The 15,215-nt window shown below is 41.5% G+C and overlaps 1 protein-coding gene across 2 annotated transcripts in view; it reads right to left on the bottom strand.

Annotated features, from left to right (window-relative positions):
* Positions 1-14,419, bottom strand: part of sptlc2a (serine palmitoyltransferase, long chain base subunit 2a) — a 53,404-nt gene extending 38,985 nt beyond the window's left edge. Inside the window, exons 1-3 of one of the 2 annotated variants that reach the window (XM_084182197.1) lie at positions 14,095-14,419; positions 1,536-1,742; positions 375-529 (exon numbers count right to left, since the gene is read on the bottom strand). In XM_084182197.1, the coding sequence (XP_084038323.1) occupies positions 375-529; positions 1,536-1,742; positions 14,095-14,241 (509 nt within the window). In that variant the 5' untranslated portion in view covers positions 14,242-14,419. The remainder of the gene's footprint in view (positions 1-374; positions 530-1,535; positions 1,743-14,094) is intronic. The other variant, XM_084182198.1, reaches the window with a different exon arrangement.
* Between the last annotated feature and the right edge of the window lie 796 nt (positions 14,420-15,215).

Below are 15,215 nucleotides of genomic sequence, written 5' to 3'. Positions count from 1 at the left end.
AGCAACTCTGTGGCTATGTCCCAAATGGTCCTATAGGGTTCTGGTCAAAAGTAATGCACTATGTAGGGAATAGGGTGCCATTTGGGACGCATCCTGTGACTGTAAGTAGCCTTGGCTTGTGCGAGCCAGAAAGGCCCATAGGAGCCTATCTCCTGTTTCTGTAGTGTGAGGCAGCTTGGTGTACAAGTACACCCCCTGGACAGGACGCTAGTCTTTCGCAGGGCCTTACCCCCAATCTATTTCGTTAATGTTGAGTGTCAGTCTGGTATGACTTGGCCGGAGATAGAACTCCCAACCTTCCAATCTCAGGGCGGACACTAATCACAAGACCACTGAGTTGGTTTCTTGTTTTTTCCTGTGACTATGACACTCACTCAAAGGTCCAGTTGTAGTCGTGTGACACACGTTCCACCAGGTCCACCTTAGCCCCCGGGACACTGCAGATGGGTCGGTTCCAACTGTCACGGATGCGCATATATAAGTTCCTGGTGTAAAAGTTCTCAAAGTCCTGGTAAAGTGGGACAAAGTCCTGGAGACAGAACATATGGGAGAGGGAGAGGGGAACAGGGAAATAAAAATAAGTAATATTCCCATTTTCTAGTATAGACCACACACACATACTGCTCTATGTTAAGTGACCTGTTACGTTAGCATTTATTTCAGACTCCCACATCACGTCAGCCATATTCTGTGTACTATGGCCCATTCATCCATATTACACTAAGCATATAGGCTGAGCTCTGTCAAAGAACAGTCAAACATGTACTGTTCTAATTAGAGTCTTAATCTCTCCATATACGCAGAGGTTAGCTTAAGTTTACACATGACTGAAAAGGCCCCACAGGCATTCAGCTTATTTCCTTGAAAGTGTTTTCTTCAAACCCGACAGTGTAGTCTGAGGCAACAAGAGTAGGATATCCTTCAGGCGATAAAGTTTCCTCCTTTCCTCCTCCAAGAGGTGACCGAGTGCCAAAACAATGTCCTGAAACTGTTATTTTACTCGCAGTGAGTGACTTAAGGTCTGTGTCGTACAGTAGGACACAACAACCTCCTTTTCACATTCCCACTTCCTGTTTACTAGTGTATGTCACAATGAATGACTGTTGTGTTACACCGAAGGACCAGTGGCTTTAATTGGCTAATGCTTTCCTTCCTTTTTCACAAACATTCCATCTGAGATCTGAAGTGTTTTTTTGATATCCTCCCCAAAATTGGACTTCAGAGCCAAAATAAATGAGTCCATGTGCTATTGTGAATGTAAAACTCCAATGTGGAATGTTATCTCCTTTTCTTACCTCAAAAGTAAATAAGTTGAACAAATAAGTTGAACATAAAAAAAAATGTCACTTTTGAAATATGAAAACATCTGACTCCTTAGATTTTTGGGGGGAACTTTCTTTTGGGCGGTGGGGGAGGGGGAATCCCCTTAACGAATGACGACGTTGATGAAGAGGATGAGAATAATGGAAATAAGAATTAATAAAGTTTTTCAAACAAACTGAGGACAAAGCCAGGTGAGGTGGTCATAGTCGTACCTTCTGCTCCTCCCTCTCACGGGCAATGTGACACCTCTCGATTTTCCAGTCCCGGAGGAAGTCTCGGAGGTATCCGAAGATGGTGAGGATGCCGTAGCCCATGTAGGTGAGGACCGCCACCAGCATGGGTGTTTCCTCAAAAGACTCGATGAAGGGACGGCTGTACAGGCCCAGACCGCTGCTGCCATTACACGCCGTGTGCTGCACCTGGGGGGGGCAAGGTGATTTACATTTACATTTTAGTCATTCAGCACCCGGTCTTATCCAGAGCCACTTAAAGTTAGTGCATTCATATTAAGACAGCTAGGTAAGACCGCCACATATCAGTCAGAAGCTAGGTTACCATCCAATTGGCGACAGATTTTCAAGCGAATATTCAAAAATCTGCACAAAAACAATATGAGCATTTTCCCACCAGATATGTGCGTGATGAGGAATGCACATAAAAATAACGTTTGTGGTTAAATTCCCATGTACTGAATAAAAAAACACAAGTTAAATGAGTTTAGCCAACAGCTCGCAGATACAGTGCAGGACAGGTAGCCTACTACATGATGATATTATTATGGACAAAAGAGCAAGATACGTTTTACTTGTCAAACAGCAGCCAAGCATCGATCATCATGTCACCAGAATAAGACCCTCAATATTTATTGGAAAGGAGCATCAAGCTCATCACCTTGCACTTTCACCACCCCGTGAAGTTCATCAAAACGTATTTCATCTGTAGCCTAATAAACTGCATGCTTTCCCGAGTCGTAGTGGGAGGACCACACAACATGTCATTGCGTATGATGGTTATTATATATCAATATTTGCGCATAATAGCATTTCCACTGACATTTCTCGCATAATTTTATAGACACAAAAATATCCCACCTTGTCTAGCGTATTTTGAAATTATTATTATAATTAATTTTTTTGTACTTTTTACCCCTTTTATCTCCCTAATTTCATGATATCCAACTGGTAGTTACATTCTTGTCCCATCGCTGCAACGCCCCTACGGACACAGGAGAGGCGAAGGTCGAGAGCAATGCGTCCTCCGAAACACGACCTGCATGCAAAGCCGCACTGATTCTTGACACACTGCTCGCTTAACCCGGAAGCCAGCCGCACCAATGTGTCGGAGGAAACACCGTCTAGCTGGCGACCGAAGTCAGCTTGCAGGCGCCCGGCCCGCTAGAGCGCGATGCGACAAGGATATCCCGGCCGGCCAAACCCTCCTCGAACACGGACGACGCTGGGCCAATTGTGCGCCGCCTCATGGGTCTCCTGGTCACAGCCAGCTGTGACACTGCCTGGGATCGAACCCGGGTCTGTAGTGACACCTCAAGCACTGCGATGCAGTGCCTTAGACTGCTGCGCCACTCGGGAGGCTTTAGCGTATTTTGTTTTGTCGACATTTGGAAAGTTTACCAACAAATTGGCTGTTTCCATCTGGCCTGTCGTGACATTTTTTAATCAGACATGTACTTTCCTTGCATAAAAAGGTTAGATGGAAACCTGGTTATAGTAAGTACATTTTTTTCTCAATAAAGTAGGCTAGTTATCAGCATAGTGCTAGTAGTAAAAGGCAAGTGTGAGTGTTATGCTGGGTTTTTGGGAGAGCATGGGATTCCATCAAGATACAAAGTATCTTAATGGTTGGAGATGGGGTGGTTGGGATGGAGGAAATGTCTGTTCAATTAAATTACCTTTATTCATCCCTGAATAAACAAAACAACATACTAGAAAGGGTCTTTCCATTTGACTTCAATCGCTTTTTGACCACACCCCTTTTGATCTGAACAAAACTTCCATACATTTTTGCAGAGAGTTTGGTCTGCTTCGTGTGTTCATTTTTGCAATGGAAAAAATAATGCAATACTGGTATCGTCCAGGCCCTAGTGCATTCCACTGCAAAAGTTTGTCACAATAGACAAACATTAGGCTCATTCTGTTCAGAACAACCCAGAGTATGACACTCTGTCATCTTGTAACTGTACATCAAACATAGTGATAAATGGAAATGTGAAAGTCACATGTATGGGACATACAAATTTCAAAGCACTTGGATCATAGTAATAACAAGCTGTTGCATGTATTGTATAAAAACATATGAGAGATATGGAAGCTAAGCCTTCTAAGGTCTCACATACATGGGACCTACACATTTCAAAGCACTTGTATGCCACTATCTGACGTCTTTGACGCACGCAACGTCGCACTTCTAAAAAAAAAGAAGCAAAGTCCGCCGCGAGGAGGAAGGGGGAAAGCAGGAGGAGGTGGAGGTGAGGAGGAGGAGGAGGAGGAAGAAGAGGAATGACTTTGATAGCGGCAGTGAATCTATGCTATTTCTATATAGTGGAGATCCCTCAACAATCATTCTCACGATAGCACATTGGTAGTAGTCAATGACAAATTATCAAAGCTAAAACCTGGTATGGGAGACTAAAGATAAGTAGATAAATCAACTGTCCAATAGGAGGTGCTGCCCAGCCTTAACCATGGAAACTCATACCTGAAAATGTATACAAATATTGTATTTTTCGTAATTGTCATGTTTTTTTTTTTATATGTTGACTTGTAAAAACAATGTGAAACCTATAAAGGAAAACATTTATTTTGTATAGGTTACATTGTAAGAACATACACCTTTCTTATCATTGATGACTCATACAATTAATATATGTTGTCTCAAATATGTAAGAAATTCACCACAATCATGTATTCAATTGTGTACGTCATTTGAGGCACAGAAGTTACCATATATACAAATACACCACTGACATATGGAAAAACATACTAAATCTTACCAGACACTTTTTAGGATACTTATTAGATTGTTGTACAAATAATTTTCTGTCATACAAGATTCTTATTTGATTTTCATGATTATTTTCCATTAAGGATCCTATTTCAGTCTGTTTCTACTACTACACGTCTAAGCCAGGACCTGAGGAGTCAGGATGAAGGAAGAAACATAGCTAAACCAATCACTTAGCAGCATGCAGGGTGGCCTTAGTCTGTCTGACACCTAACTCAAAGTCTTCCTGACTTCAGAGTCTGGAAAGGCTCCATGATGGGGCTGTGTTTTTTACTGGTTGGTTCTCCTCTGTGTCTTTCTCACTCAAACACCCACATGGACAGATACACACAGCCCCCGAGCGCCACCTTCTAATTCAACTGTCAGATTTTTTTATCTAAAGAACGAGGTCTCAACGCCCATCCAGGGTTTTAACCAAGCTCAGCTTTGAAATGTGTCACTGACTACTACCAATGTGCTATCATGAGAATGATTGTTGAATACTGCATTTACAATGGTCTCATGTCCCGACCAGTGTGTCACAGTTGTCCTTCACTGTGTACCACATGAGTTGCGTCAGGGTGGCCGTTCGTGAACTAACACTCACTTTTTTTTTTTTTTCAATCTTAGTTCAGTAAGTGGTGACTAGCCAATGTGGTCAGTGAATGGTACTATAGTCGTGGTCAAAAGTTGAGAATGACACAAGTATTGGTCTTCACAAAGTTCGCTGCTTCAGTGTTATGAGATATTTTTGTCAGATGTTACTATGGTATACTGAAGTATAATTACAAGCATTCCATAAGTGTCAAAGGCTTTTATTGACAATTACATTAAGTTTATGCAAAGAGCCAATATTTGCAGTGTTGACCCTTCTTTTTCAAGACCTCTGCAATCCGCCCTGGCATGCTGTCAATTAACTTCTGGGCCACATCCTGACTGATGGCAGCCCATTCTTGCATAATCAATGCTTGGAGTTTGTGGGTTTTTGTTTGTCCACCCGCCTCTTGAGGATCGACCACAAGTTCTCAATGGGATTAAAGTCTGGGGAGTTTCCTGGCCATGGACCCAAAATGTTGATGTTTTGTTCCCAGAGCCACTTAGTTATCACTTTTGCCTTATGGCAAGGTGCTCCATCATGCTGGAAAAGGCATTGGTCGTCATCAAACTGTTCTTGGATGGTTGGGAGAAGTTGCTCTCGGAGGATGTGTTGGTACCATTCTTTATTCATAGCTGTGTTCTTAGGCAAAATTGTGAGTGAGCCCACTCCCTTGGCTAAGAAGCAACCCCACACATGAATGGTCTCAGGATGCTTTACTGTTGGCATGACACAGGACTGATGGTAGCGCTCACCTTGTCTTCTCCGGACAAGGTGTTTTCCGGATGCCCCAAACAATCGGAAAGGGGATTCATCAAAGAAAATGACTTTACCCCAGTCCTCAGGAGTCCAATCCCTGTACCTTTTGCAGAATATCAGTCTGTCCCTGATGTTTTTTCTGGAGAGAAGTGGCTTCTTTGCTGCCCTTCTTGACACCAGGCCATCCTCCAAAAGTCTTCGCCTCACTGTGCAGATGCACTCACACCTGCCTGCTGCCATTCCTGAGCAAGCTATGCACTGGTGGTGCCCCGATCCCGCAGCTGAATCAACTTTAGGAGACGGTCCTGGCGCTTGCTGGACTTTCTTGGGCGCCCTGACGCCTTCTTCACAACAATTTAACCTCTCTCCTTTAAGTTCTTGATGATCCGATAAATGGCTGATTTAGGTGCAATCTTACTAGCAGCAATATCCTTGCCTGTGAAGCCCTTTTTGTGCAAAGCAATGATGACGGCACGTGTTTCCTTGCAGGTAACCATGGTTAACAGAGGAAGAACAATGATTTCAAGCACCACCCTCCTTTTAAAGCTTCCAGTCTGTTATTCTAACTCAATCAGCATGAGTGATCTCCAGCCTTGTCCTCGTCAACACTCTCACCTGTTTTAACGAGAGAATCACTGACATGATGTCAGCTGGTCCTTTTGTGGCAGGGCTGAAATACAGTGTTAATGTTTTGGGGGCAATTAATTGCAATTCATCTGATCACTCTTCATGACATTCTGGAGTATATGCAAATTGCCATCATCAAAACTGAGGCAGCAGACTTTGTGAAAATTAGTATTTGTGTCATTCTCAAAACTGTACACTGTATCACGACTGTACAGTGCTAGCACTGTGTGAAAAGGAAGTGAAGTATTCAAAATAGCCTACAGAAGGGTACTATGGGCTAGCTATATTTTTACACTGACCATATGTAAAGCACTGTTGCTCTGGCTATCAGATTTGTGAGTCAAATAAAGGGAGGGGATGATCCATGACTGAGTGTGTGTTTCTGAGCACTCTCAAAGCAGATACAGTGGGGAAAAAAAGTATTTAGTCAGCCACTGTCACACCCTGGCTCTGGGGACTCTTAATTGTTGAGCCAGGGTGTGGATTTTCTATGTTTAGTTTTCATTGGTTTTTGTTCTAGATCGTTTATCTCTATGTTTGGCCAGGGTGGTTCCCAATCAGAGACGGCTGTAGCTCGTTGTCTCTGATTGGGGACCATACTTAGGCAGCCTTTTGGCATGTTAGGTTGTGGGATCTTGTTCCGTTAAGGTTTTGTGTTAACCTAAGACTTCACGTTTCGTTTGTTGTTTTGTTCATGTTAAGTACTGAATAAAGTATGTACGTTTATCACGCTGCGCCTTGGTCCGCTTCATCAGTCAACGATTGTGACAGCCACCAATTGTGCAAGTTCTCCCACTTAAAAAGATGAGAGAGGCCTGTAATTTTCATCATAGGTACACGTCAACTATGACAGACAAATTGAGAAAAAAAAATCCAGAAAATCACATTGTAGGATTTTTAATGAATTTATTTCCAAATTATGGTGGAAAATAAGTATTTGGTCACCTACAAACAAGCAAGATTTCTGGCTCTCACAGACCTGTAACTTCTTCTGTAAGAGGCTCCTCTGTCCTCCACTCGTTACCTGTATTAATGGCACCTGTTTGAACTTGTTATCAGTATAAAAGACACCTGTCCACAACCTCAAACAGTCACACTCCAAACTCCACTATGGCCAAGACCAAAGAGCTGTCAAAGGACACCAGAAACAAAATTGTAGACCTGCACCAGGCTGGGAAGACTGAATCTGCAATAGGTAAGCAGCTTGGTTTGAAGAAATCAACTGTGGGAGCAATTATTAGGAAATGGAAGACATACAAGACCACTGATAATCTCCCTCGATCTGGGGCTCCACACAAGATCTCACCCCGTGGGGTCAAAATGATCACAAGAACGGTGAACAAAAATCCCAGAACCACACGGGGGGACCTAGTGAATGACCTGCAGAGAGCTGGGACCAAAGTAACAAAGCCTACCATCAGTAACACACTACGCTGCCAGGGACTCAAATCCTGCAGTGCCAGACGTGTCCCCCTGCTTAAGCCAGTACATGTCCAGGCCCGTCTGAAGTTTGTTAGAGTGCATTTGGATGATCCAGAAGAGGATTGGGAGAATGTCATATGGTCAGATGAAACTAAAATAGAACTTTTTGGTAAAAACTCGTCGTGTTTGTAGGACAAAGAATGCTGAGTTGCATCCAAAGAACACCATACCTACTGTGAAGCATGGGGGTGGAAACATCATGCTTTGGGGCTGTTTTTCTGCAAAGGGACCAGGACGACTGATCCGTGTAAAGGACAGAATGAATGGGGCCATGTATCGTGAGATTATGAGTGAAAACCTCCTTCCATCAGCAAGGGCATTGAAGATGAAACGTGGCTGGGTTTTTCAGCATGACAATGATCCCAAACACACCGCCCGGGCAACGAAGGAGTGGCTTCGTAAGAAGCATTTCAAGGTCCTGGAGTGGCCTAGCCAGTCTCCAGATCTCAACCCCATAGAAAATCTTTGGAGGAAGTTGAAAGTCCGTGTTGCCCAGCGACAGCCCCAAAACATCACTGCTCTAGAGGAGATCTGCATGGAGGAATGGGCCAAAATACCAGCAACAGTGTGTGAAAACCTTGTGAAGACTTACAGAAAACGTTTGACCTGTGTCATTGCCAACAAAGGGTATATAACAAAGTATTGAGAAACTTTTGTTATTGACCAAATACTTATTTTCCACCATAATTTGCAAATAAATTCATTAAAAATCCTACAATGTGATTTTCTGGATTTTTTTTCTCATTTTGTCTGTCATAGTTGACGTGTACCTATGATGAAAATTACAGGCCTCTCTCATATTTTTAAGTGGGAGAACTTGCACAATTGGTGGCTGACTAAATACTTTTTTCCCCCACTGTATGACACTCCTCTCTCATATTTTTAAGTGGGAGAACTTGCACAATTGGTGGCTGACTAAATACTTTTTTTTCCCCACTTTATGACACTCCTAACCAACTCACATAAATCAAACATCTTGCCAATTAAATAAATCAAAAACAACAAAATGCTGCCATTGATCTACGCCTGGATTATTAAAACAAGTAGTCATGCATTTCATGCATGACTAAATCGCTTTGGATTAAAGCATCTGCTAAATGGCATATTATTATTATTAGGCCTGCATTTTGCTACACTTCTCTTTTTAATAAACAAACTATATGTTTGATATATAACCGTCAACGTCTACATCCAAACATGAGGGCCAGTTTCCCAGACACAAATTACTAGTTTAAGCCTAGTCCTGAACTAAAAGCTATTTCAATTGATATTCCCCATTAAGCATGCTTTTTAGTTCAGGACTAGGCCCCCATTAAGCATGCTTTTTAGTTCAGGACTAGGCTTAAACTGTGTCTGAGAAGCCGGATCTTAAAGACAGCAATAGCCTAGCTTCAGGCTATTACCTCTTGTCTGGACAGCTCAGGGTTCCCCAATAGGTGGCCCGCGGGCCAAGATTTTATTTGGCCTCCCAGGTTTTCTGAGCAAAATAAATATATACACTACCTTTCAAAAGTTTGGGGTCACTTAGAAATGTCCTTGTTTTCGAAAGAAAAGCAATTTTTTTGTACATTAAAATAACATAAAATTGATCAGAAATACAGTGTAGACATTGTTAATGTTGTAAATGGCTATTGTAGCTGGAAACGGCTGTTTTTTTAATGGAATATCTACATAGGCCCATTATCAGCAACCATCAGTCCTGTGTTCCAATGGCACGTTGTGTTTGCTAATCCAAGTTTATCATTTTAAAAGGCTAATTGATCATTAGAAAACCCTTTTGCAATTATGTTAGCACAGCTGAAAACTGTTGTGCTGATTAAAGAAGCAATAAAACCTTCTTGAGACTAGTTGAGTATCTGGAGCCTCAGCAATTGTGGGTTCGATTACAGGCTCAAAATGGCCAGAAACAAAGAACTTTCTTCTGAAACTCGTCAGTCTATTCTTGTTCTGAGAAATGAAGGCTATTCAATGCGAGAAATTGCCAAGAAACTGAAGATCTCGTACAACGCTGTGTACTACTCCCTTCACAGAACAGCGCAAACTGGCTTTAACCAGAATAGAAAGAGGAGTGGGAGGACCCGGTGCACAACTGAGCAAGAGGACAAATACATTAGAGTGTCTAGTTTGAGAAACAGACACCTCACAGGTCCTCAACTGGCAGCTTCATTAAATAGTACCCGCAAAACACCAGTCTCAACGTCAACAGTGATGAGGCGTCTCCGGGATGCTGACCTTCTAGGCAGAGTTGCAAAGAAAAAGCCATATCTCAGACTGGCCAATAAAAAGAAAAGTTTAAGATGGGCAGTCTGAGATATGGCTTTTTCTTAAGGACATCAACCACCCGAGCCACGGCCTGTTCACCCCGCTACTATCCAGAAGGTGAGGTCAGTACAGGTGCATCAAAGCTGGGACCGAGAGACTGAAAAATAGCTTCTATCTCAAGGCCATCAGACTGTTAAATAGCCATCACTAGCCAGCTACCACCTGGTTACTCAACCCTGCACCTTAGAGGCTGCTGCCCTATCTACATAGACAAGGAATCACTGGTCACTTTAATAGTTTAATAATGTTTACATACTACTTTACTCATTTCATATGCATCTACTGTATTCTATTCTACTGTAGTTTAGTCAATGCCACTCCGTCATTGCTCGTCCTAATATTTATATATTTCTTAATTCCATTATTTTACTTTAGATTTGTGTATTGTGGTTAGATACTACTGCATTGTTGGAGCTAGGAACACAAGCATTTCGCTACACCCGCAATAATATCTGCTAAATATGTGTATGTGACCAATAAAATTTGATTTGATTTAGTTGGCAAGACAGCAGTATCTGGGCCCCAGGGTTTAACTTCCAATGCAACGCTCTACCTAGAAGATCACACAGTCGGTTGAGCATGGCGCTTGCAACGCCAAAGGTCATGGGTTTGATTCCTGCTGGAGCCAATGTATGTACGCATGACTAAGTCACTTTGGATAAAAGTGTCTATATAGGGCAAGACGTTGATATAGAGTACTTGTTATAATTTTCTCTGAGAATTTTCATTTAGAGCCATCTTAAGATATATTGTTGTTGTTGTTGACTCATAAAGAGATGTTATCAAGGGGTGGAATATTCATTAACTGCGCTCTGTTCCTCTGTGTTCCCGCTATAGACGGGAAGCTAGGTAGTCGGGGAGTACAGATGTAGGGCTGTGACCAGGGCCTAAAACTAACTTTTTTGTATACCAGCCACTGTGGCAGGTAAATAAATCTACCAGCCACTCAGATCTTTTCCCAGCCAAATGTTTCCCACTGCCATAATAACAAAAAATTAAATTAAATCAAAAAACAGATCAGCATGTTTAGTAATGTTTCAAAAAAAAAAAATATTACTAGTAAGAAGTAATGTAGTATATTGCTCGATTAAATTTCATATTCTGTGACCTGAGTCTTCAGAGACAAACATTTTCAGCTGCCCCTTTAAGGTTACCTTGGTAACAGGGCCACTCAAGTCTTCACATGTGCCTGTGAGAATCTCACCAGAAGGGATCCAGCTTTTGTCAAATTAATGTCAGATTTGACATTTCATATCAGGTTAGGAGAATGTACGCCGCAGGTTAGGATAATTAACATAACAGATTAGGAGAATTAGGTTAAGGTTAGGAAAAGGGTTAAGGTCAATTTGACAAAAGCTGGATCCCTTTTAGCCATGACCCTAGTAGAGGAAAACAATGTATCTTGCAAACCTCACTTTATTAAACTTTCAAGTAATTTAGACCAACTTTTATGCCTGTGCGCATTGCTTCTAAAAACAAATATTTTCAGCACTCACAGTGCTCACAGCCTCCCAGACAGGCAGTGTTGCTACGCGAGGTGGGATAGCTATAACGTTAGAATTCAGATTTCTTTGTGCATTACCAGATATTTAAAAAAAGGTGAGAAATACTTTGAAAACACCTACTGCAGCATTTATTTTGCTATAAATCACAACTTGCACTTGTGCCCATACTTGACTTGACCATTTTTATGAAATGCTGGCACTATAGAGCCCTGAGTATGACCACCCGCCATTGTGGCTGTTGAATTAGTCATTCTTACCTGCCAATGCCAAAATCTACCCGCATTTGGCGGGTGTTAATTTTAGGCCCTGGCTGTGGCGGTACTTGAATAACCGTGTAACTGATGAAGACCATCATGATAAAATAACAGTCAAAACCATTTAAATAGGCCTACATTCAAAATTCTAATAGTTTGCCTAATTTCAGTTTATGACAAAACAAACAGGTATAGTGTAGAGATTTATTGTACCATCTAAACCGCTGTGAAATATATTTTCCATAACCCAAAATATTGTATTTTCAGCTGTTTGAAGCTGGTGTACAAAACCGAAAGTAAAAGACACAACAAACTAAACTTAAGAACAGGAAGCACAGAAAAGCACACAAAGAACAGATCAACTGCTTCATATACTTGCTTTCAATGAGAGATCTATAATGCACATTTCTATGTGAATTTGGTCAGGTCACCCAAAAAATTACATATTGCAGCTTTAACAGTGCTTGACTTAGACTGAACTAGGTGCCTGTACTCATTTTGGATACTGGTAATGTTTATATTTAGGTGCAGGAGCTCCACAATCAGGTCCTAAAATTAACTTTTTGGTCCACCAGCAGGTAGATTAAAAAATATATCAGGCACTCAGATTTTTTACCAGCCAACATATTTTTTCACCATAATAACATCAGAAAACACAAACTGATGATGTTTCTTGCTTTGTAATGTTTCTAAAACAAGAAATGTATTAGTAAGAATGTGGTATATTGCTCAATTTCATTTCATTTTTGTGACCTGAGTCTTTTAATCTACACTGAACAAAAATATAAAACACAACATGTCAAGTATTGATCCCATGTTTCATGAGCTGAAATAAAAGATCCCAGACATTTTCCAATCTCACAAAAATAGCTTATTTCTCTCAAATTTTTTGCACAAATTTGTTTACATCCCTTGCCAAGATAATCCATCCACCTTTACTATTGTATCTCAATTATTTATTTTAACATACATTGATTAAAAGACACAGGTCATAAAAATGAAATAGAATTAAGCAATATACCCCATTACTTATTACTAGTAATACATTTTTTGTTTTAGAAAAACAGAAAGCATGCTCATTCTTTGTTTGTGTGTGTGTGTGTGTGTGTGTGTGTGTGTGTGTGTGTGTGTAATTATGGCAACAACAACAAACAAATTGGCTGGTAAAAGATCTGAGTGGCTGGTAGATTTTTTTAATCTACCTGTCACAGAAGCTGGTGGACCAAAACGTTAATTTCCCACCCTGAAAACAATACGCAACATCCAGGACTAGCATTACTTACTCTAGCATGGTGGTGGAAAATGGTGTTTCGTAAAGAAAGTATGCATATTTTTTGGGCCTTCTCGCCATTAAATAGAGTTAAGGAGGAAATCAACACCTTTGCAGACTGAATGGGAAATGTTTTATGTACAAACCGGTCCACGGGGGATACGAGTGTATAGCTGGCGAATACATTCCCTTTGGACGGTAAATGAAACAACTCAATCTCCCAACTGCTGGCCTTTGGGCTAATGGCATCAGTGATTAATGAAATGATTGTTGACATTGTAGCTAGCTAGCTAGTTTGTTGCATATTGTTTGTAAAAGATAAAAGGCCGGGTAGAAAAGCAGCAAGCTGGTTACACTGCAGATATGATTAGCTAACACTTTGTGGGATGTAATGTTACCAGTGGAGGCTGATGGGAGGAGCTATAGGAGGTCGGGCTCATTGTAATGGCTGAAAGGGAATCAATGGAACGGTATCAAACATCACACATTTGGAAACCTCATGTTTGACTCCGTTCTATTTCATTCCAGCCATTATAATGAACCCGTCCTCCTATAGCGCCTCCCACCAGCCTCCACTGAACGTTATATAATGCTAACGTTACATTATTACAAATCTCCTTTGATGAATAGCTAGCTAACGTTAGCTAATAAACCAACTCAAATAGTTTGCAACAACTGTCATATGTCCAACTTGCTGAGCTAGCAGACTCAGTAACGGTAGCTTCAGCTTGCGGGCAGTTGTTTAGCAAATTCAAATAAGTGTCAGTAACGTTAAAGCTAACCATAAAATAGGTTAGCTACATTTCAAAACATAGCAAGCTAAATACACATAACGTTAGCTAGCTACATTGCTAAGAATATTGATTTGCAGCTTGGTGTTGGCGGATATTCAGATAAGCCTCACCACTTCCACAGCATCCATCCATTCTCCATCCCTACCGTAGGCTACGGCCTCACCTTGTCCTCGGGATAGCAGTACATCGGCTGCTGATGATGGTTATGGTGATGGTTTTTTACGAAGCCGTTTCTGCCCGGTTTAACTCCGTTCTTCGCTCGGTGACAAACTTCTCCATTCGCCGGCTTGTTTGCGGAGCTTTCGGTCATCCTTGCCAATGATTACAGACCCTACTACCGTAACTTGCATGTAGCTGCCTAGCACAGAATGGGGAAGTCCGTTGTGATTTGGTGCCTGTCTGGGTTGTGCGCTCGCAAACCCACCCAAAAACCCACAACTAGGACACAGGGGTGCATTCAGTACGACGGAACGATGTTCAACGTTTAATTAAACATAACGGTACTAACTGTAATTTACTGAACGGTTTTGCGATTTCAAATGGTCTCACCCATATTGATCAGGCCACACCCACCAAAGAGAAGCAGACGTACCTCAAATGATGTTGAAGTACGGTGCGCACCGTTTTGGGGAAACGTGTCGTTCAGTACAAACCATCACGTAACGTAGCAATCGTTGAGATGAACTGAATGCACCCCTGAAATTCCAGCCGCTGCAATACCGGAAATAAACGCCCCTAGCAACCAGTGTCAGCCAATGGTTTTGCGGCATTCACGAATAGGTGCGGTTTACGAGCCTTCAGATTCGAAAAGGGAGTGGTCCTCTGTAGTGGAAATGAACTTTAGTAGCCTCTACTGTTTGGGCTCTTCTGACATGTAACCTGTTCCCACGGTGTGCTAAATTACGTGTACGAATTTACCAAGAGCTTGAAATCAGATATTCTTGTCAAATTCAATACTGAGTGGTTGCCTTGTAAATTGATGGCACACTAAACATAATTGTTAACATATTGGGTGTCTATAGCTAGGTTTCCATCCAATTGGAGACAGATTTTCATGCTAATATTCTAAAATCCGCTTAAAAACAATTTGCGCAATTTCCCACCAGAGATATGTTTCCATCTAATTGACTTGTTGCGGATAGAAAGTTGTGCGTGGTGACGTAGTCCACATAAAATGACTTTAGTGGTTACATTCCGATGTACCTAATATAAAATACAAGTTAAATGGGTTTCCATTGCATTTTCAACTCTACTGATGGTTTTGTCACAACAAAATGTTGCGTT

The sequence above is a fragment of the Coregonus lavaretus genome (genome assembly GCF_964263955.1).
Source record: "Coregonus lavaretus genome assembly, chromosome: 18".
Classification (NCBI taxonomy): domain Eukaryota; kingdom Metazoa; phylum Chordata; class Actinopteri; order Salmoniformes; family Salmonidae; genus Coregonus; species Coregonus lavaretus.
Note: the sequence above shows the minus strand (reverse complement) of the source record. Positions and strands in the feature narration are given on the sequence as shown.